Raw genomic sequence first — 24161 nt, forward strand, 5'->3', positions numbered from 1 at the left:
CCCCCACGTCTCTCTCACCTTATGGTGTTGAGAGGAGGGCTTTTTTTTTGTGTGAAAAGAGTGTGTTTTTTCCTCGGATTGCCAGATTAACTAAAGAAGCCGATATGAATGTATCGGTTAAGTTGACCACCCAAAGCTTTGGTAAAACTTGAAAATATTCCAATTCTGTCTCGATGGTCCTCAGCATGTATGTCATCAAAAGAACTTGGGATTGACCAGTAATTTAGATTCCCAGGGAGGAAGAACTGGTCAGACGCAACAACACCAACGTATAATGCGGGTTCCCCACCTTTTATATGACAACTGACACAATAATATTGACCGTAAGGAACACCAGTTTGAATAGATGCAGCATGTTTATTACACCGGTTTTGGGTTCGTGGTGGTCCCACAGACTAGTGTAGCGTTATTCATCCCTTTAACTACCGCACTTTTTTGACGTGTAAATGCTAAACATTCCGACTTTCAGATTGTTTGAGGCTGCCCACTGAGTCAAACCCACTAGCAATAAGCATATAATCATAAGAAGGTAACATACTCTTAAGTCCCTCCCAAAGTCAGTGTCCCATTGGTCCCCTTCAAGCTACTCTTCAATACCACCCAGACCCTTCTTATCCCGCCTCAGGGTGTCCGTCAGGGGTCGGGAGCTGCTGGGGGACTCCAGGTTTTTGGGCTCGTTGGTGCGGTAGCTGCCCTTCTGTTGGTAGGCGTACACGTAGATGGCGTACAAGCCCGCCAGCAGCAGCAGCAGCGCCAGGATGGCGATGACTGGAAAAAATAGCAGAAGGAAGTGAAACTCTGCAAACTGATGCTTTTGTCGGGAGGGAAGAGTGCTTTGTAATCACATCAGCCAGACTCCGGGCTCCTTTTCTGTTTTATCTCATTCTACGGAGCCTGCACTACATCTTTGTTTATTTCATTGAGTTACTCTTTTACAGTGTTCATGCTCAGCAGGCCCTCTGATTCATTTAGTTTAAGGTGCATCGCAACAATTTAATAATTTTTAATCCAAAAGTAATTAAAAAAAATATGTATGACAAATCGACAAAATAATAAACAAAATAATAAAAATGTTTTAAACTACATATAATTTTAAAACATACATACAAATATATATATAATAACAGAAAAATAAGCATATACACACACATACATATATACATATATATACACACACACACATGCATGTATACGTATACATGTGTGTGTGTGTATACACGTATATATATATATATATATATATATGTATATATATATATATATATATATGACCTAATGTGTCTGTGTATATATACATATACACACACACACATATATATATATGTATGTATATATATATATATATGACCTAATGTGTCTGTATAAATATACATATATATACACATACACACATATATATATATGTGTGTGTATATTTATGTATACATATATATATATACACACACACACTAGGTCATATATATATATATATATACACATTTGTATATGTATGTGTATATATATGTATGTGTGTGTGTATATATAAATATATATACACACACACACATTAGGTCATATATATATATATATATATATATATATATATATATATACACACACATTTGTATATGTATGTAAATATATATATATATATATATATATATGACCTAATGTGTCTGTATAAATATACACACACACATATATATACATGTGTGTGTATTTATGTATACATATATATATATACACACACACACACACACTAGGTCATATATATATATATACACACATATTTGTATATGTATGTGTATATATATGTGTGTGTGTGTGTGTGTGTATATATAAATATATATACACACACACACATTAGGTCATATATATATATATATATATATATATATATATATATATATATACACACACATTTGTATATGTATGTAAATATATATATATATATATATATATATATGCACACACACATTAGGTCGGGGGGGGGGGGGGGAACAGAGGCTGTTTCATCCCTACAAGCCTGTTTCACAGGTTTCCCCTGCTCTTCAGGGGATTTTATTAATTTTAATACATTTTATTCATTAAAGCCTGTTTTGCAGGTTTCCCTCCTCTTCAGGGGAGTTTCTTCATTTTAATACAATGTTATTAATTTTAATAAAATCCTTTGAAGAATAAAATAAACACGCAAAACAGGCTTGTAGGGACGAAACAGCCTCTGTGCTTTATCCTGACCTAACATCCCTTCAATTCCCCCCAAAAATGTATTAACTCACTGGAGTATAAAGACAATATAACATACATCCATAAACGTGGATGCATATGCAAAAGTGCTATGTATTTATCTGTACAGCAATCTATTTATTTATATCTGCACTACCATCAGCTAATGCAATTAAATTGTGTTCTTATCTATACTGTAAAGTTCAAATTTGAATGAAAATAAAAGCATATAGATGCAATGCTATTCTTTATGTACCTTTTTTATTGTTTTATTTTATAAAAGTTATTTAGTTACATGTGATGCAGTCATTTCTAACTGTTTATCACGCTCTTGCATCATGTTGACGGATGAAAAGATTTGCTGCTGTTTCTCCCTGATCTGTATTCCAGGCTTCCCATGTCGTCCGCTGTTATATCGCCTGCCCTAATCTTTCATAACCGTCCCATGACCTGCATCGGCGTAATACTTCTCAATCTGCGCGGTGTTGACTTATTAAGCCGGAGCCTCCCATCGATGACCAGCAGCGGTAAGCCGGGCCCGCTGATCTGATCAAGGTCTCAGACGTCGACAGAGCAGGGAGTCTGTCAGTGTGCTACGGAATTGAAATCCCAACCGTCTACTGCTAATCAGGGCTGAGCTAAGTTAAAATAAATATTTGACTTTTAGAAATTCCGAGATAAACGTCGTGCCAAACAGACTGCAGATTTATGCATGATAAATCAGCTTTTATTATTATTGCATGCAAATGTGAATATATACAGAAGTACTAAACAGTAGAAAATAGATGGATAAGTACTTAAAACTAGAGATGTCCGATAATGGCTTTTTTTTGCCGATATTTCAATATTGTCCAACTCTTAATTACTGTTCATATTAAATGTTACTGCATTCCTAGCCCCTTCCTGCTCTGCCAATGATAAGAATATAATGGCAAATGTCCTGCGTAGCGCACAACGTGAGTGCTGGGTTTATAAATAGTAAAATCCAAGATGTGCATTTTTTAATTATTGTCAGCTATATTTATGTTCAATAGTATTATTTTTGCACAAAACAATTACTTTAAAAAACTAAATATGAATGAATGAAATTGTTGTTGGATTTTAAGTCTTTTTTTAAAACAATTTTTTTTTTTTTTTTTTAAATATCCATCCATCCATTTCCTACCGCTTATTCCCTTTGGGGTCGCGGGCGGCGCTGGTGCCTATCTCAGCTACAATCGGGCGGAAGGCGGGGTACATCCTGGATAAGTCGCCACATCTTCGCAGTTTTTTAAATAATATAACTTTTAATTTCTGTATATTTCTTCGCAGTTTTTGAACATTTTGAATCATGAGAGAATCAGGATGGATAAAAATCATGATTTAGATGTGGAATTTTTGTTTTGTATAAAAAATTAAATATAAAGCAATAAAGTACTAGTGAGTGTGTGTATGTTTGACCTACATCTGAGTAGAGATGTCCGATAATGGCTTTTTTGCCGATATTCCGATATTGTCCAACTCTTGATTACCGATTCCGATATCAATCGATACCGATATATACAGTCGTGGAATTAACACATTATTATGCTTAATTTGGTTGTGATGCCCAGCTGGATGCATTAAACAATGTCACAAGGTTTTCCAAAATAAATCAACTCAAGTTATGGGGAAAAAAATGCCAACATATTTATTATTGAAGTCACAAAGTGCATTATTTTTTTAAACATGCCTCAAAACAGCAGCTTGGAATTTAGGACTTGTTCTCTCTGAGAGAGCATGAGGAGGTTGAGGTGGAAAAAGAGTTATTGCTGCAAGGGGATTCTGGGTATTTGTGCTGTTGTGTTTATGTTGTGTTACGGTGTGGATGTTCTCCCGAAATGTGTTTGTCATTCTTGTTTGGTGTGGGTTCACACTGTGGCGCATATTTGTAACAGTGTTAAAGTTGTTTATACGGCCACCCTCAGTGTGACTTGTGTGGCTGTTGACCAAGTATGCGTTGCATTCACATGTGTGTGAAGAGTCGTAGATATTCTGGACTGGGCTTGTACGCAAAGGCGGTGCCTTTAAGGTTTATTGGCGCTCCGTACTTTGTTCGTTACCACTACGTACAGCGGCGTTTTAAAAAGTTATAACTTTTACTTCTTGAAACCGTTGCCGATAAATACCGATATTACATTTTAAAGCATTTATCGGACATCTCTACCTAAAACCTTAAGAAAACCGGTTAAATGACAATTTCCCTACCTGTATCAAAATCAGTAGGGTTCTTTGTCTGTGAAAATTCTCATTCATCCAGGTCATTGTATCCTCAGAACATTGAATTGATCACAACTGGACTGTTCAAATTGTCATATAAAAGTAATTTCACCTCTCACCCGAGCAGGCTTCATTAAGTCCTGCTCACAGACTTAAATAGAACACATGTAGTCTGAGGTTGACGCCACACGGACGGCGTGGCGAAGTTGGGAGAGTGGCCATGCCAGCAATCTGAGGGTTACTGGTTCAATCCCCACCTTTTACCATCCTAGTCACGTCCGTGGTGTCATTGGGCAAGACACTTCACCCTTGCTCCTGATGGGTCCTGGTTAGCGCCTTGCATGGCATCAGTGTGTGTGAATGTGGAAATACTGTCAAAGCGCTTTGGGCTCCTTAAAAAGGGGTAGAAAAGCGCTATACATGTACAACCATTTACCATTTTCCAAGAACACTAAGCTTACACCGGATCCCTGTCCACACTCACACAATGCCATCGTTTAAGCTTTGGTTTAAGACCCCATTCCCCCCTCCGTCAACGTGACCTAGTAGGCATGCGCGGAAAATGGTAGACGCACATATACCGATGATTTACGTGGACCACGACTTAAAACAGGTTGAAAAACTTATTTGGGTGTAACCATGTACTGTACTGTGCAATCTACTAATAAAAGACTCAATCAGTCACTTCTGACCTGGAAGTGCATCCATATAAACATTGAAGAGATCCAAGCAAGATGTCCATTTCGATTTCTTATCTGCGACTTGTTGTGCCAAGATACCGAAAATGGCTGTGAGTGGAACCAAGAAGATGGAATTCTTTGTCTGGACCGACGACGAGGTGGAGTTGTTACTGAAAGTAACAAACGATTACCAAACCGTAATCTACACGCTACCTTTTTTTAATCACATCCACGAGAGCCCACATTCTCGTTGTTGGTTGATTGATAAGACGTACTTACTTAGACTTCGTTCCTCCCGTTCCTGTTGAAACATTGGGAGACGAGTCCCCTCCATTTGTTCCGGTCCAGGCGACCCTTCTTGCTCCATGCCAGCTGACCCCCATCTCTCTTAGGTCTTCCTTGGCTTTTTGTCTCCACGTCTTCTTTGGCCATCCTCTCTTCCTTTTTCCCTCTTCTGGCACCCAGTCCATTGCCGCACTTGCCGGACTCTCTCTTGGCAGTTGGAGTACGTGTCCAGCCATTCTCCTTCTCCTGTCAGAGACTATGTCAGACAATGGTGCTACCCTAGCCCTTGTCATCACCTCTTCATTGGTGATGTGGTCTCTCCATGAGATCCTCAAGATGTATCTGAGGCTTGTTAGTAATGCTTGATGTCTTCATCCACGCTCTCAGAGGCATAGGTCACTGTAGGGATGACCACTGGCATTTAGAGGCGCAGCTTTGTGGACGTACTGATAGATTTTGATGACCAGATGTTCTGAGACGTTGGAAGACTCCTGCAGCTTTTCCGATTCTGGTCTGTACATCCTTTCCAGTGTTTGAGATGTTGCTTCCAAGATACGTGACGTTCTCAACGTACTCTATGCCTTGTTCGCCGACGGTGAGCAGTGGAATGTTGATTGATTAATTAATTGAAAACTTTATTAGTACAGTACATATTCCGTACAATTGACCACTAAATGGTAACATCCGAACAGGTTTTTCAACTTTTTTAAGTCGGGGTCCACGTAAATCAATTCATGGTCTTGTCTCCCCTTCCACAAATGGACAAAGGTTTATCGCTAAGTAGAATCACAGCTTCGCAAGTTCTCTTGCTGTTCCACTGGCACAACACACTTGCTGACAAACATATCCCACCAGGCTGCCGTTCCTCCAGGCCGTATCCAAAACCGTTGCCCAACATTGCTATGTGCATCCGAAATGAGTGGAAACCGGCTTTTATGAAGCTGACCCCTGGCGCATCAATGAGTCCAGAGATTCAAGAAATAAGACGGCGCACTTACCCGTGTAAAAATAAAATCCCACGGAAGGGAACTTTAAACGATGGGTTACTCTGGCTGACACAAGGTTTAGGATAAATAGTTATTCGTATAAGGAGTTATCCGGCTTAATAAAGACAGGGCCTGAGAGCTTGGTGCCGGATCCAAAGTATTCAACCTCTGCATTGGCATCTTCACAACACTCAGACCAGATCTGTTCTATTGAAGTCTGTGAGCATGAACTGATGGAGCCTGTCCAGTTGTGATCCATTGAATTCTCTGATTGTCCGGTTCTTGCCTTGAAGGACAATATAAATACATGTTGAATGAAATTGAAATTGTTGGAAAGCTTCCCTGATGGATACGCGATGTAGCATTAAATAGTGGCCAAGTTGTGTTGTAATTGTGTCACGTTTGAAGCATGGTTACAACATATAGTCAAAAGTATACCTAGTTTGCAGAAAAAATGAGAAATGAATATAAAACAGGATGACAAGACAAAGCTCACCTATTATCCAGAACAGGCCAAGGTCGTCATGGATGTATATATACTCTAAAAGGTAGATGCGGTATATCCAGTCAGTGGATCCAAAAATTGATGTTTTGGTTTATTTCTGCGTTTCCGGGTTGAATGAACTCACCTATGCTCGTAAACCAAGGATCTACTTCCCACGGCACGTAACCAAGGACAGGCGGGAAGGCGCCACAGATCGACTCGGAGACGTAGCCTTGTGTCGTTACCGGAGGGTCCGTTTCATTGGGCCGGAAGAAAGCCTTTAGGGGAGCATAGACATTGTATCTCACACCTGATATGCAGCCGATGAAGCCCGGGGCGTTGTGCCTCTGGATCTCGTAGTCGATGTCTCCAACCTCTGAAAGACAGAGTCAGAATATAGTTATTTGATAAGGAGGCCTCGCCAATGCTCCGTTGTAGATTAGATTTACCCATCACTCTGCCTAAGAACATGGACTTAGGAGAGTCAAATCTTGCATCTTCGACTAAAGTGATCTTCTCCACAATGGGCTCCATGTAGTCCACCTGTTTGAAAATAGAGCTTAAATCAAGCATCGTATCAATCATCTAATCGAGCATGGATGTGAGAGGCATTTGTTTGGTAGTGGTGCAGATTTAGCTTCAGTTACTGGAGTGTCGGACCTAAGCCCAGATCTATGGGGGGGGGGGGGGGGGGGTCGCATGCGGATGGAAAACTGAACCATATAAATAATTTGAGTCAGCAAACAAAGAACATATGAGTTGACAAAGGATCTTTAAAGGCCTACTGAAACCTACTACTACCAACCACGCAGTCTGATAGTTTATATATCAATGATGAAATATTAACATTGCAACACATGCCAATACGGCCTTTTTAGTTTACTAAATTGCAATTTTAAATTTTGCGCGGAATTATCCTGCTAAAACGTTGCGGTATGATGACCTGTGCACATTTTGTTCCAGCACCGTTAACAGCTATAAGTTGTCTGTTTTTATCGCATAATTCCACAGTTTTATGGACACCAAGTTGCTGAATCTTTTGCAATTTGTTCAATGAATTATGGAGACGTCAAAGAAGAAAGCTGTAGGTGGGAAGCGGTGTATTGCGGCCGCCTTTAGCAACACAAACACAGCCGGTGTTTCCTTCCCGAAAAATGACGGTGAAGCTTTACTATGGAACAGAGCGGTCAAGCGAACACGGTTCCCTACCACATGTCAACCGGCAGGTTTTGTTGAGAAAATGGTGGTAATAAGTCGGCTCTTACCGTAGACATGAGCGTAGAACTTGCGTCGTTCTTCCTGCAGCTGTCAAAGAGGCAGCTGCGACTCTCTTGCCTCCTCTCACCGGCCGCCCTCGACCGTCTGATGCTTCCACCGTGGAGGAGGGAAAAAAATATATATATCTCAGCCCGGCCCCACCGGCCGCCTTCACCTCGTCGAGAAACGTGGCTTCCCTCGTGGCCACACCCCTCCGGCATTTTTTCCCCCTGCTGTGCCAAATTCCGTTGACAAAAGTGCCAGGTTTACGCCACTTTCTTGCCGCACACTATTGCTATTGGATTGGACCACACACACAAAGTACAGTGTATTATGCAGGGATTATTTCGAAAGATCGTGTTTCGAAGAAGGTCCCTTGCGAAGGGCAGAGATGGGCATTGCCAGCACCCATCGACTGGTGCTGAAGAAAGGTGTGGGGCCGACCTTCAGGTTGTACAGGTACGACCATATCATGATCAGCCGTTGTCAGTCCACTGCTGGACGAAAGCCTCAGCATGTTTCTGCCATTTGGCGTACTTTTCATGCTGGTTATTAGCCTACACTTTCCACGCTGGCTTGGTGCGGGTTGGAAGGGGTATTTTATATCAGAGATCCTTTTCCGAGACTAATTGCCTTACTGGGATGTTGAACTTGCTCTGTCTTGTTGGTTGTCCGCGCCCCATTTACCCAGGGACCCGCTCAGCTTTATGGCGCTGACCGCCCGCCAGTCACAAGAGAAGGTGCAAACGGTTCTTTGTGTGCATTTTATAGACGTTAGTTGGGACTCACTAACCCCACACACAACCTCCCATCTCATGCCTGGATGTAGTTTAACGTCATACCCAGGACCCACAACCATATAATCTCACTAAAACACTAGTAACACAATAAGCAGATAAGGGATTTTCAAGAAGTATCCAAGTAAATGTGTCTAATAAAATCTGAATCGCTCCCACCGTATTGTCTTTTTTTTTGTTTTCTAGTCCTTCACTCTCACTTTCCGCATTAACGAATCTTTCATCCTCGCTCAAATTAATGGGGCAATCGTCGCTTTCTCGGTCCGAATCGCTCTCGCTGCTGGTGGCCATGATTGTAAACAATGTTCAGATGTGAGGAGCTCCACAACCCGTGACGTCACGCGCATATCGTCTGCTACTTCCGGTACAGGCAAGGCTTTTTTTTATTAGCGACCAAAATTTGCGAACTTTTACGTCGATGTTCTCTACTAAATCCTTTCAGCAAAAATATGGCAATATCGCGAAATGATCAAGTAGGACACATAGAATGGACCTGCTATCCCCGTTTAAATGACAAAATCTCATTTCAGTAGGCCTTTAAGGGTCTGAGAGACTTGCAAAATAAACTGCCTGATGTACCATTTTGTTGTCATTCAGGTATCAAATCTGTTACCTGTGTTTTGATGGTCCGGTTGTGTCTGGTTATATTAATGTAATGCGGGTACCCATCTGCCAGGTTTCTCCGAGTCAGCTCGTACTTGTGGGTAATGAGTCCCAGTTTGTATCTCAGATCCACGCTGCCTGTGTGGAGAGAGCAAACAGAAGCTAGTGTGCGCTCGACGTGACGATGGGCAGCGACAGCTTGGGTTATTTTCTAACCATCGGTCTTGAGGACCACAGCGATGTAGTCATGGACAAAGGAGCTGATGTAGAGCAACACGGCCGGTGTGTACACGGTGCTGAAACTAAACTCAATGTCGTCCGCCGTGTCGTTGTAGCCCAAACTGAAATTGTCGTAATGTGGGTCGATCCAGTTGGCCCACGCCGCTTCGTCGGATATTGGCTTCTTCCTCACGTTGTACCTCAGCCAGGACCCAACCTCAAAATAGGCTCCGATGTCTTAAATGAGACGGAAGGAGAATCGATACTTTTGTTTGGTTTTATAACAGACCAATAACTTACCTTTATGGCAGTAGAACCCATCAAATGCGGTATTGTTGCAGTCACACGAGTAGGAGGCGTAGCCCTCAATACACTGTCCACTGTGGCGACACGGTATGGTCGCATTGAGACACTGCCCAGTACAGTTCCTCCTGATACCTCTTTCCTCATCGACCTTCCCTTCCAAATCCAGAGGAACGCCATTCATTCGTAGCCCTCGGAGACAGCCCAAGAAGGGTTTCTGGGTGAAGTTGCGGGAACCTATTAAAAAATTGGTATCAGTTAGGCGATTTCCTTCAAGAAATGCAGACCACACTCCACCTACCTACTACAAGAGGATTGGTGAACTCCATGGTGACAAAAGTCTGACTGGGGAAACGCCTGACAGTCCAAGGTTGGTAGTCGACTTTAATCCGAGCCAACTTCACATTGAGCTCAGCCTGGACGAAATGCCACTCGTTATCATTGAGTGGTACGGGGGAGCGTAGGGTTACGTTCTGGATGCCATCCCCCACCATGAATATGAATACAAGGTTATGAGTGGCTGAAAAGAAGGTAAGAAGTTGGTTAGACATCACGTCAGAAGACCTAGTCAAATCCAGAGCCTCCATCTACTGTACTTCTTCTTCCAAAGAATGGAAGGTGGAATGGAATTAATCCGTCAAAGAAAGAAAGTACAGAGAGGGACCCTGGAAGTGATTTGAGTGAACTCACTGTTGAGCTCTATCCGGATAAAGTTCCGAAGGTGGTCATCAGAGTTTTCCAAGAAGACCGAATCGTATCGATACGTTTTGAAGTGAAACGAGATGTCTGCGCTGGAACCCGGTCTGAAGGTTGGGAAGGTGATGTTGGCGGGTTTGGTGAAGGATATAGTGTTCCAAATGTTTCCTGCAACAGTGCAATGTTAGCAGAGGAATAATAACTTGTTTGCAAGAAAAAGTAAACCAGTTGAGCTCACTGTCGCCATGGCAGCGTAAAGGTCCTACGGTGAACTGTGCTTCTGAGCCAGTCCTGTTTGTGTCACCAATCACCACTCTCCTGACAGGAAGGTGGTCCCTGAAGTCCAAGTATCCTTTATCGGAATACCTGAAGGATCACAATATTTGTTAGAAAGTTCAAGGCAACACAAAGCATACAGTATGTTCTTGTCTCACCATTGTCTGTAGTCTGCATCACAGTTGCATTGATACTTCGGGTCAACGCAGGTTTGGTTTATTGCACAACCGCACTTTTGGACTTCTCTGAATGTTCCACCCCAGTAATAGTGACTCTCGTTGTTCCGGCCAATCCAGTATCCAAAAGGTCTTCCGTCTAAACCACAGAGCGAGTATCATTGCACAAGTCACCCCTTCCCATTTGCACATTACCAAAGTATTCTCAGGGCATTCGATCGATCACAAATAGACTTGATTGTCTAAGAAAACATTTTGCCTCTCATCCAAGTAGGCTTCATCAGTTCATGCTCATAGACTTAGATTGGTCAGATGTAGTCTTAGTCTTAGATTAGTTAGATTGAGTCTAGCAGCTGGTGCCAAAACCCCAACTATTGCCTGGGCAAGGATGGTTCCGCCCTTTTGAAGTGAAGAAAACAACTGTTGGGAAATCAGTCTTTCAGTCTGGATTCCTAAGAATTGCCTTCTAAGACAAACCAAACAGTCCAGTTGCACTTGATTAAATGCCCTGAGAAAACGATGAGCCGGATGAATGAGAACATCCATAGACATTACCAACGTAGTTTACTCACCGGGCGTGTTGAGGAAGCGGGACTTGTAGCAGGAGTAGTCTACCCACTGCTCGCAGTACATGGAAGTGTTGGCCAGGGCTGTGACTTCATCCCAGGAGGCATTCCAGTAGTTGACATTGCCGATGTACGGCTTGTCTATTGAACTCCCCGACACCTTAGTACCATGCACGCGGTCGTGCAGAATCACGGTCCAAGCTTTGTAGGCTGTAACAGAACCAATTGAAACTCAATATTAAGTTTGACAGGAATTACATTGCAAGACACAATTAGGAGCCATATTTGATCGTTTAGATTCAAGTGTAAATAGATGCCAAAGTCTTACTTACACTTCATTTTACAGTACACCTCGAATGGCTTCAGCGGTCCACTCAGATCTGGATCGATGGTGTAGTTACCGGACCAGTACTTTCCGCTGAGCCTGTAGGCCTCACATGACTCTTTATAAACAGCTGTTTGAAAGGTTTAAAATTATTCAACTGCTTCGGTTCAGGTTGATTTGGCAATGTTGTTGAGTGTTGAAATACGTACACATATGACACACTTCTCCTTTATAGCCCGTGTTTTCACAAACACAGATGAAGTCATCCCAGGACTGGATGCATCGGCCTTCGTGCTCACAGGGATTGGGATTACATCTGTCAAAAAAAACAATTAAGAATGGAATGTTTGATGTGCGCACACGATTACATTTTAAAGGAATTTGGCATATAAAAAAGGCTTCATATTTAGTAAGACTATTGCTATTTTTGCGGAGTGCTTAGGAAGCTACTGGAGAGCTCGTCTCCCCGGCGCCGGGGGAGGTAGCCAGAGAGAGACCCCTGATATACATTTTGCTCTTTATATATAGAAGATATTGTATTATTTCAGGTAGTTTGTATTTTGTGGGATTAAATCTAAAATAAGGCAATTAGAAATAACAACAGTATTTATTAAAATCACCAAACGAACACATAGATAAAATAATGTGGTGTTTTTATACTGACTGAGTAAATTTTGTAAAGATATTCATGTCCTACCTGTCAGTGATGCCACACGTTCCTAACAGCAGTTCGGCGTAGCGCCCCCACTGTCGCTGCAGGACAATGTCGATGTCCAGCTGCTCGTTGTCTATGAAGATGTGCTGCATGCAGCCGTGGAAGCGGTTCAGCTTGGTCTCGCACTTCTGTACCGTGTTGTTAGTTTTCGGGCATCCTGGGGGCGCAAGGCCACAAATGGGTAAAGAACGCCGACGACTTTGTTTTCAAGTTACTCTCGGTACTCTCGGTTATCGCTTCACCTCCAAAGAAGTAGCGGTCCCCGGTGCGTATGGTGAAGGGGTTGGTGATCTTCAGCGGGGAACCCTCTTCCTCGTCGATCGTGAGGGTGAGAAGGTTATCTCTGGCTGCCAAGTCCACCGAATGCCAGTAACCGTCGTTGAGCCTGTAGCCTAAGAGAGCAAAGAACGAGCAGTCAAAGCGGGGATGCCAACGCCACACAAACCGGTGCATCACCACTGCCAACCTGCGGCAAACTGCAGTTTCTTCTTGCCGGGCTGAAAGATGGTTACGTTGATCTGGCCCTCGCTTAAACCCAGCTCCAGGGCGCCCAGGTCGTCGGCGAAGCGTGTGAACATGAGCAGCCCCGTGTAGTCCCACGAGCGGAACTTAAACTTGACAAACATCCGCGGCTTCCTGAAGAAGCCTGGCACTTGCAGGTAGTTGTTGGGTCCGGCGAAGGTCATCGGCTTGAGGAGGATGTCGCGGCAAGCAAAGTGCAAATTTTTCTGGGGAGTGTGGAGAATGCACATATTTTTAAGTGTTCTTTCTTCATCCATGGTCATGTTTAAAGCAGCTCATATTTCCCATTTGAACACTTTGGGTTTTTATTTTATGTCCGCTAGTAAACTCTTTGTTTCACCTTGAAGGTGCCGTAGTGTCCGCGTAGGGGTATAACATACTCCCTTCCTGTGGAAAAGGTCGTATCTCTTTGGAACAACAGCTGTATTTCTTTGTGGGTGGGAGGGGCTGTTTTCTCTCTAAATAAGATTGAATTTAGACCTCTTCTTACATCTGCAATTGTCGCATTGTAAGGGCTGGTCTCCTATAGCTTTAGTAAAACTTGGCCAAGTACTATTCTGTCTCGGTGGTCCTTTTTACTCAACATATACGTCATCCAAAAGAATTTGGGATTGACCAGTTTGTTTTATCCTCTGAGAGGAAGATTGGTCGCACGCAACAATTTGGGGGCTGTGTCCGGGATGACACGGTCTCCAATAGCTTTAGTAAAACTTGGCCAAGTACTATTCTGTTTTGGTGTTCCTTTTTACTCAACCAATATGTAATCCAAAACAATTTGGGATTGGCCGGTTTGTTTTGTTCCCTGAGAGGAAGATTGGTTACATGCAACAATTTGGGGGCTTCATACGGGATGACACGGTCTCCAATAGCTTTATTAAGACTTGGCCAAGTATTATTCTGTCTCGGTGGTCCTTTTTACTCAACATATATGTAATCCAAAAGAATTTGGGTTTGACCAGTTTGTTTTATTCTCTGAGAGGAAGATTTGTCGCACGCAACAATTTAGGGGCTTTGTCCGGGATGACACGGTCTCCAATAATTTTAGTAAAACTTGGCCAAGTACTATTCGGTCTCGGTGGTCCTTTTTACTCAACATATATGTAGTCCAAAAGAATTTGGGATTGACCAGTTTGTTTTATTCCCTGAGAGGAGGATTGGTCGCTCGCAACAATTTGGGGGCTTCATCCGTGGGACACGGTCTCCAATAGCTTTAGTAAAACTTGGCCAAGTACTATTCTGTCTCGGTGGTCCTTTTTACTCATCATACATGTAATCCAAAAGAATTTGGGATTGACCAGTTTGTTTTATTCCCTGAGAGGAAGATTGGTTGCACGCAACCATTTGGGGGCTTCGTCCGGGATGACACGGTCTCCAATAGCTTTAGTAAAACTTGACCGAGTACTATTCTGTCTCGGTGGTCCTTTTTACTCAACATACATGTAATCCAAAATAATTTGGGATTGACCAGTTTGTTTTATTCCCTGAGAGGAAGATTGGTCGCACGCAACAATTTGGGGGCTACGTCCGGGATGACATGTTGAGGATTGGACGTCTCTTACGCTCTTCTGCACAGACTCACCTGGCGCCAAAACAGATATCAAGGTAAGCAAAGCCTTTTGTAAAATCTGCATTTGGAGTTTGTCCTGAAGTCTGTAAGTCAAACACTGTTTTGGACCACATGGACAGAATAGTAATATTATAGGAATGTTGAGTGTATTTTTTACCTTTCCTGCCTCTACATAATAGTTATAAATCGTGGTCAACACACGTCATTGTGTCTAGACTACTGTGATGGGCTGCTTCACTGACGACTAAGCAAATAGTCGGGTGTGGCTACCCTGGGTCGTTGGTCTTCACCTAAAAGAGCAACGGATTGGAGTCCCTTTGTATGGAAAGGTAGCTGAATGAACCCCTGGTTGTTGTCGACTTCTCCTGGGCTGAAGGGCGAAGTGGGTGCATGATGAAGCAAGATGGATGACGGCGATGAATCGTTGAACAACAGCTTATTTTATTGATTTCTCTCTCCCCTGAGCAGCCAGGCAACCAGTTCTTATAGCCCGAATTGATGTCAGGTCTTTGAGTTCATAGTACCGCAATTGGCTTCGGTCATAACTAACCGTTGACAATATGTAAGCATTATGACCGTTACTTATGGAGAACTATCCGGACTCGGTCTACCTTTGACAGATTTACTAAGCCTTGCTTTTGTGAAGTGTATGTCATTCACCTGTGCATGTCACACATAAGGGTCATATTTTATTACCTGTCCAAGATGATGGACCATAGTTAATAAGAACTGGTTGGTGGCTTGCGCCAGGAGGAATATCATCTTTCACCATACGCAAAACATGTTATTTCTTAGACAAACGGATACTACAGTGGCAGATAAGGGTGGATAAACCTCTCCATAGGATACTGACAGAGATAGATATCTTTTTATTTTCATAGTCATATTTTAAAATAGCTAATGTTCTCCCATTTGTTCTTTCTGTTTGCCCGCGAGTAAACTGTGTGTTAGTCTTGAAGCTTTGGAATGTGGGAAGTTGGAGTACTCCCTGGGTATCTTATCTCTAGTTGAACAAAGGTCCTGTTTGTCCCATTTGGGGAAGGTGGGAGCTGGTTGCGTATTGAAGAAGTAGTGTCTTCCCGTTTGAGAGTTAGATCAATTTGGGCAATGTGATTAAAAGGTTGTAGTATCTAGATTGGTCTCCCAAAGCTTTGGTAATAAAATATCAAAATAAGCAACTCAGCCTGGGATTCATTTATAACCAGCTTATGTGTCATCGAACCAACCTGGGAGGTGACCGGCAGAAGACCGGGTCCAACGCAACAATACCTTTTTTGGTATTATGATGTCCTCTTCTTCACTCTCCGCCTTATAGATGATATTGATGTCATTGATGAAGACGTTCTCCAGGCAGCCCCGGAAGTTTGGGGTGGTGGGCAGGTGAGGCATGTTTGGTTCTATCACTCCACCAACGTACAACTGAGAGACACACCAAAAACAGGTTGTCCGAAGTATCTTAAAAAACAAAACTACACTTTTTTTGGGGAATTTTACCATCATCCTCGCTTTTGTTTTGTTTGTTCTAAATTGTAGAAAAAACGCTGGTAAGACGAGGCTAACAATGCGGGTAATGGCGAGTGATCTAGTCGGCCTTTAAAACGCTCACGGGTGCTGAAAGATACAACCATCCCGTCCGTTGGCATCCCAGTGAAAGCAGCGGACTTTGGAAATCACCGTTCTTATTTGAAACGTTTTGTCAAAATAATTGTATCTAGGTTATCACAAAACTTTGTGTTACATTGAGTTCCCGGCGAGAAGACAAAAGCTGTCTTTGAACCTACCAAGAAGAAGACTTGTAAAACTCCACTGTGTAGGATGGGAAGCCACATGTAGGTGTTCTGTTTCTTTCATGTATCGGAATCAACAGAAAGATATTGTTTTGACCCAGGAACTACAAAGCGGAAAGGAAGCAGGGCCTGACTCCCCTCAAGGCGACCTTTTCTTCGAACTGTTCTGTGACCGAGGGCAACGGCTGTTTACGACCTTTTCTGTGAACTGTTTACAATCTTTTCTTTGAACTGTTCCGTAACCAAAGACGATGGCTGTTAACGACCCCCGTCCCTTAGAAACAGCTGTTCCCATGTAATCGGAGAAAGTCAAAATAAAAGGGGAGGCGTACAACCTTTCGTCAGAGCGTAATGACACTGTACAGGGGTACATGTGTACACGTTTCTCCTCACTGAGCCAAATTGAATTCTGTCTCTGTTGGATTCTTTGCTTCTTGTCTTGTTTAATAGGTGTCATCTGTGTTTGAACCTGACACGTTTAGCAATAGTGCTATATAATACCACTACAAACAGGGCCTTTGGCTTGTTGTGGCTGAAAACGAGATTTGGTTCACGGCCCCATTTCTGTTTTTCATATTATTTCTTTAACACGCTCCAGTCCATACAGGGCTGACTGGTGCCGAGTGAGTATTTTGATACAGTCGTCCGTAGCCATATAGGATTTTGTGTTTGTGAACTGTAGAGGTAACTATGTGAGTGTTGTTTCATGCCTAAAGACCTTTTTTAATATTTAAAACAGTTTTTAGAAAGTCTTAAACATGTTTTTTAGGCTTGATCTACAAAAATATTGAATTTTTGATTCATGACAGCGATGAACAAGGGTTTATTGTATTACCGTATTTTCCGGAACATAGGGCGCACTGGATTATGAGGCACATTAAAGGAGTCATATTATTATTTATTTTTTTTATAAATTTAAAACACTTTCTTGTGGTCTACATAACATGTAATGGTGGTTCTTTGGTCAAAATGTTGCATTGATGATGTTTTACAGATCATCTTCAAGCCATTTTCTGAAAGTCCCTTTTGTGGGCGGTCATATTTACGTTCTCCCCGTCATCTTTGTTGTAACAGAGCAGCATCTTCTCATCCGGAAAAAAACAACAAGGCCGGAAATGTGTCCCGTGAAAAACCGTCCGACCGGAACTCTATAATAACTGAAGTTACTTGGGTGAATAAAGTAAACTCACTACACCGGTATGTTTTAGCGCTTTCATAGCGAGTTTACTGACAGATATAAGTGAGAACTTTACACTACTTTATATTAGAAATGGCAACAGCGGAGGATGAACGTCCCATAACAAGAAGATAGAGAAAAAGAAGAAGCTTATCGACTACAGAGGCGGACACGCACAATTTTTCAGGATTTATGCAGATCCCAAATACAGATCAGCAGGTACCAGAAGGTAAAAAAAAGTTGCTTTAGAATAATACAGCGAAACAAAACGCCAGATAATGTGTCTTACATTATACACACACCAAAATGATACTCGTCTGTTGAAGCAAAGTACAATCCATCAAGCGGTACGGCTTCATAGCTTACCAAAGTCGTACTAAAAACATTTTGATAGATTTCTGAGCGCCGTGTGTAATGTTCTATATTCTTAATGGACCAGGTTGTTTACTCGAGTCATATAGCCACCATTATGCAGGCTACACGTATATCTTATGTTTGACTGCCATCTACTGGTCACACTTATCATTACACCAGACAGCAGCAGCAGCTTTATTTTGTCCATTCTTAACATGTACAAGACACATAAGAGCTGAAATTACATTTTCGGCACAGTCCCACTAAGAGCAGACATACGTAACAGGAGGACAAGACGGTACCGCTAAAAGATCAGCCACTTACGGCGCTCCTTAAAAAAGGTGAGAAAAAGATGACATTGGGAAAGGGGGAAGAGTAAAAAAAGTATCAGTCTAAGGCCGGACCCTAAGGAGGGGTCCAGACTGAGTCCGAGGAAAAAAAACTCACATAGCATGCCCCACATAAACATGATACATGTAATCACACCAACTTGCAACAGAGGGAGGAGGGGAGTTGGGGCCATGGAGGCCGGCTGCAGCTATAAGGCGCTACTCAGCCATCCACAACCTCAGAGGAATTAAGCAGTGGTTAAGGCGTTGATTTGGGGAGGGGCATGTGCGTGCATGTATGCCCAATTATCTTGGGTGAGATGTTTTTGTGGACTGGGGCCGATCTCAAGTTCGACACCAGGTGTTGTTGAAAAAAAAGGAAGGTCAGAAGTACCAAACAAAATAGCTTTGAGGTCGGTAAGCAAAACCAGAATTATTCCGTACATTAGGCGCATAGTCGAGTTTTGAGAAGGGGAAAAAAAGGGATTTTAGGTGCGCCTTATAGTCCGGAAAATACGCTACTCTTCGTGACCAGAACTAAGTTTTAGTTATGGAAGCCAGAGCGAGTGCATAAAAGACGCAACCAACAAAAATGCAGTTCAAGTATGTCCATAATTAGTTGATAAAATAGTAAGATATGTAAAGAGCTTTTATTTGCTATAATCACTTATGAACAGTAAACAAAAAGACTACATTGACATCTGCAATTTAGTTCAATCCAATAGGTTTAATATTCCTGATAATATCCAAAGTTCATTCGTATAAAAATATTAAAATAAATACTTAGATAGGTCTAAGAGGAACAAGAAAAATGTTGGATATTTCCTACCGCAGTGAAACCAATTCAAAACTGCTTTGGCAGTAATCGAAAAAGTAAACAGAAAGGCGAAAACTATAAAAAAAACTAATGTTTTTTTTAGGCGAGGTATATTTACGAAAAAGGTTTGTCCACAGTATGAACTTAAATAGTTTGGTCATTTTAGAATTATAAATAAATAAATCTGCCTTGATGTTGGCGTTTGAAGCAATGCAGAATTAACAATGATCTCTATGGGGCGGTATAGCTCGGTTGGTAGAGCGGCCGCGCCAGCAACTTGAGAGTTCCAGGTTCGATCCCTGCTTCCGCCGTCATAGTCACTTCCGTTGTGTCCTTGGGCAAGACACTTTACCCACCTGCTCCCCGTGCCACCCACACTGGTTTAAATGTTACTTAGATATTGGGTTTCACTACGTAAAAGCACTTTCAGTCATTAGAGAAAAGCGCTATATAAATATAATTCACTTCACTTCATGTATGGACTTGGCCGCCATTCTGCGAAACCAAACATGTTGACTCACAGTACAATTAAAAGTTTATCAAAGTAAGACAAGCGGATACCTTGGGGCGGTTTAGCTCGGTTGGTAGAGTTGCCGTGCCAGCAACTGGAAGGTTGCAGGTTCAATTCCCGCTTCCGCCATCCAAGTCACTGCCGTTGTGTCCTTGGGCAAGACACTATACCCACCTTCTCCCAGTGCCACCCACACTGGTTTGAATGTAATTTAGATATTGGGTTTCACTATGTAAAGCGCTTTGAGTCACTAGAGAAAAAGCGCTATATAAATATAATTCACTTCACTTGACTTCACTACCTGCAAATCAACCACAACCACAACCACGTTAACGATCGGCTACTATAGTGACCGTCGCTTTAAACACTGTGTGGTCCTGAACAACCGCATGGTGTTCATGCCATGGGCTACAAGTCCAGCAAAAGTCTTCCATTAGTGGTAGCAAACACAGAAAGTGTTCTCTATGCTGTTGTTTCCATGCTCTCTGTGAACTCAATGCACCGAGGAAAGACCCCAGAACACTTTTCCACTTTGCATCAGTCCATCTTCGATGAGCTCGGGCCGGGCAAAGCCGGCGGCGTTTCCGGGTGTTGTTGATAAACGGCTTTCGCTTTGCATGGTGGAGTTTGAACTTGCGCTTACAGATGTGGCGACGAACTGTAGTTACTGACAGTGGTTTTCTGCAGTGTTCCTGAGCCCATGTGGTGATATCCTTTACACACGGATGTCGGTTTTTTGATGCATTACCGCCTGAGGGATCCACGGTCACGGGCATACCTGCAGTGATTTCTCCAGATTCTCTGAACCCTTTGACGATATTACGGACCGTACATGGTGAAATCCCTAAATTCCTTGCAATAGCTTGTTGAGAAATGTTGTTCTTAAACTGTTGGAGAATTTGCTCAGGCATTTGTTCACAAATGATGACCCATGCCCCGTCCCTTGTTTGTGAAAGACTGAGCATTTCATGAAAGCTGCTTTTTTTTAATACCCAATCATGGCACCCACCTGTTCCCAATGAGCCTGTTCACCTGTGGGATGTTCCAAATAAGTGTTTGATGAGCATTCCTCAACTGTCTCAGTCTTATTTGCCACTTGTGCCAGCTTTTTTTGAAACATGACATCAAATTCCAAATGAGCTGATATTTGCAAAAAAAAATAAGAACGTTTTCTTAAGTATCTTGTCTTTGCAGTCTATTCAATTGAATATACCCTATTTCCTTGAATTTACGCAGGGCATGTAGTATGCGCCTGCCTTCAAAATAATTAGCGCATGCTTAGTATTACCGCCTGGTCAAACTTGTGACGTTACGAGTGACACTTCCCCTGTCATCATTTTCAAAAAGGAGGAGGCTGATGTCAATACCGGTAATTTGAAATCGCATAAAGGGAAGAAGATTAAGAGCGATTCAGTAGGATTTAAGGTCCAAGCTTACATCACACTCAAATTTTTACTGCATACCTTTGGTAAGTTCCGGAGTGAGAAGAGGTTTTAAAATAATTAGCGCATGCTTACTTTTACCGCATGCCTTTGGTAAGCGCGGGAGTGAGAAGAGGTTTGAAATTCATTAGCGCCCCGGCGGCAATTCAAGGAAATACGGTTGGCTGAAAAGTATTTGCAAATCTTTGTGTTCTGTTTTTATTTACCATTTACACAACGTGCCAACTTCACTGGTTTTTGGGTTTTGTAGTGAAGTGAAGTAAAGTGAATTATATTTATATAGCGCTTTTCTCTAGCGACTCAAAGCGCTTTACATAGTGAAAGCCAATACCTAAGTTACATTTAAACCAGTGTGGGTGGAACTGGGAGCAGGTGGGTAAAGTGTCTTGCCCAAGGACACAACGGCAGTGACTAGGATGGCGGAAGCGGGAATCGAACTTGCAACCCTCAAGTTGCTGTCACGGCCGCTCTACAAACCGAGCTATGCCGCCGGTTTGTACATAAAACCGTGTTGAAGTGAAGTGAATTATATTTATATAGCGCTTTTACATAGTGAAACCCAATACCTGAGTTACATTTAAACCAGTGTGGGTGGCACTGGGAGCAGAGGTGGGTCAACTCTCTCCTTTGAGGCACACATTAAAAGCGTTACTAAAACGGCCTTCTTTCATCTCCGTAATATCGCTAAAATTCGCTCCATTCTGTCCACTAAAGACGCCGAGATCATTATCCATGCGTTTGTTACGTCTCGCCTCGATTACTGTAACGTATTATTTTCGGGTCTCCCCATGTCTAGCTTTAAAAGATTACAGTTGGTACAAAATGCGGCTGCTAGACTTTGGACAAGAACAAGAAAGTTTGATCACATTACGCCTGTACTGGCTCACCTGCACTGGCTTCCTGTGCACTTAAGATGTGACTTTAAGGTTTTACTACTTACGTATAAAATACTACACGGTCTAGCTCCATCCTATCTTGCCGATTGTATTGTACCATATGTCCCGGCAAGAAATCTGCGTTCAAAGGACTCCGGCTTATTAGTGATTCCTAAAGCCCAAAAAAAGTCTGCGGGCTATAGAGCGTTTTCCGTTCGGGCTCCAGTACTCTGGAATGCCCTCCCGGTAACAGTTTGAGATGCCACCTCAGTAGAAGCATTTAAGTCTCACCTTAAAACTCATTTGTATACTCTAGCCTTTAAATAGACTCCCTTTTTAGACCAGTTGATCTGCCGTTTCTTTTCTTTTTCTTCTATGTCCCACTCTCCCTTGTGGAGGGGGTCCGGTCCGATCCGGTGGCTATGTACTGCTTGCCTGTGTATCGGCTGGGGACATCTCTGCGCTGCTGATCCGCCTCCACTTGGGATGGTTTCCTGCTGGCTCCGCTGTGAACGGGACTCTCGCTGCTGTGTTGGATCCGCTTTGGACTGGACTCTCGCGACTGTGTTGGATCCATTGTGGATTGAACTTTCACAGTATCATGTTAGACCCGCTCGACATCCATTGCTTTCCTCCTCTCCAAGGTTCTCATAGTCATGATTGTCACCGACGTCCCACTAGGTGTGAGTTTTCCTTGCCCTTATGTGGGCCTACCGAGGATGTCGTGGTGGTTTGTGCAGCCCTTTGAGACACTAGTGATTTAGGGCTATATACGTAAACATTGATGGATTGATTGATTGAAGTGTCTTGCCCATTGGCACAACGGCAGTGACTAGGACGGTGGAGGCTGGGATCGAACCTGGAACCCTCAAGTTGCTACCAACCGAGCTATACAATACCACATTTGAAGTTGTTGAAGGTTTTTGGATGTTTTTTTTAAAAGGCTTATACAGGCAGAATGAACCCTCTATTGATAGTTTTCTTGCTTGCTTAGGTCATTTCTCTATTTTGAACGAACAAATAAGAGAAAAACGTGTCTTCTCGTCTCACGTTGTAAAGCGATTGGCGAAATTCCAAAAAAAACTGTTGTTTTTCCTTAAGAAAGCCAACTCCCAAAGACGCCGGCTTACCTTGTTGTCCAGATCCAAGTGGCTAAACTCTCCGTTGCAGTGGGCCGTCACCGTCTGGCTGTCCACGGTCAGGTTCACCTGTCGACCCGAGCGCCTGATGGTGACGTAATGCCAGTGGAGGTTATCCAGAAGGCTTCCGGCCACCAAAGTAGTCCGGCCATCTGTTTTGTGTATAACGCTACTCCCTGAAACAAAGAGGCAGCTTGAGGCTCTGGTCTCAGACATCTTCCGCTCGATAACCATCATAACGAGAGCTTGCCCAGGGGGTGATCAAAGGGGTGATCAAGGGGGTGATCAAAGGGGTGATCAAGGGGGTGATGGGTCAAATGCAGAGAATAATTTCACCACACCTAATGTGCGTGAGACGATCATTGGTACTTATGTGGAAACTTAGCAAGCCTTGCTGTCCGATATTTTGAAACATTATATCGTACCGAGGCTGATATGGAGGTAGAGACGTCCTCTCTTCAGCTCCAGGGTGAAAAGGTCTCCCTGGACCCCCTCGCTGTGGAGCAGCAGTCCGTCCTGCTCCAGAGTCTTGAAGTTCATGGCGATGTGGTCGTGGAGCGTACGAGACCTTTTCCCGGGGTAGGTGTAGATCACCGAGTCGTCACCGTTGTACTGCAGCACGTAGGAATCTGGGGAAACGCAACATGGAGCCTACGTTTTTTTTAAGGGAAATTCCGGTGGAATTCATCCGAAATGTTGGCCTAAACTGGATGCGGCTCTTTAAGTCATACTTGCTACCCTTGAGACCTCCGATTTCGGGAGATTGGGTGTGGGGGAGTGGGGGCGTGGTTGGGGGAGGAGCTAGAGTTCACCAAGTCAAATATTTCATA

General features: G+C 42.9%; 1 protein-coding gene across 1 annotated transcript in view; it reads right to left on the reverse strand.

Moving 5' to 3' along the window:
* Window positions 1-270: 270 nt before the first annotated feature.
* cntnap1 (contactin associated protein 1) overlaps window positions 271-24161 on the reverse strand; it is a 47539-nt gene continuing 23648 nt past the window's right edge. The window contains exons 5-24 of the mRNA XM_061905362.1: window positions 23757-23960; window positions 23323-23507; window positions 16170-16319; window positions 13278-13539; window positions 13054-13203; window positions 12794-12968; window positions 12306-12412; window positions 12104-12226; window positions 11778-11981; window positions 11188-11344; window positions 10992-11119; window positions 10748-10921; window positions 10359-10577; window positions 10055-10294; window positions 9752-9991; window positions 9546-9673; window positions 7328-7421; window positions 7024-7254; window positions 6891-6935; window positions 271-768 (exon numbers count right to left, since the gene is read on the reverse strand). Of these exons, the coding sequence (XP_061761346.1) occupies window positions 584-768; window positions 6891-6935; window positions 7024-7254; window positions 7328-7421; window positions 9546-9673; window positions 9752-9991; window positions 10055-10294; window positions 10359-10577; window positions 10748-10921; window positions 10992-11119; window positions 11188-11344; window positions 11778-11981; window positions 12104-12226; window positions 12306-12412; window positions 12794-12968; window positions 13054-13203; window positions 13278-13539; window positions 16170-16319; window positions 23323-23507; window positions 23757-23960 (3401 nt within the window). The 3' untranslated portion in view covers window positions 271-583. The remainder of the gene's footprint in view (window positions 769-6890; window positions 6936-7023; window positions 7255-7327; window positions 7422-9545; window positions 9674-9751; window positions 9992-10054; window positions 10295-10358; window positions 10578-10747; window positions 10922-10991; window positions 11120-11187; window positions 11345-11777; window positions 11982-12103; window positions 12227-12305; window positions 12413-12793; window positions 12969-13053; window positions 13204-13277; window positions 13540-16169; window positions 16320-23322; window positions 23508-23756; window positions 23961-24161) is intronic.

The sequence above is a fragment of the Nerophis ophidion genome, linkage group LG07 (assembly GCF_033978795.1).
Source record: "Nerophis ophidion isolate RoL-2023_Sa linkage group LG07, RoL_Noph_v1.0, whole genome shotgun sequence".
Classification (NCBI taxonomy): Eukaryota; Metazoa; Chordata; class Actinopteri; order Syngnathiformes; family Syngnathidae; genus Nerophis; species Nerophis ophidion.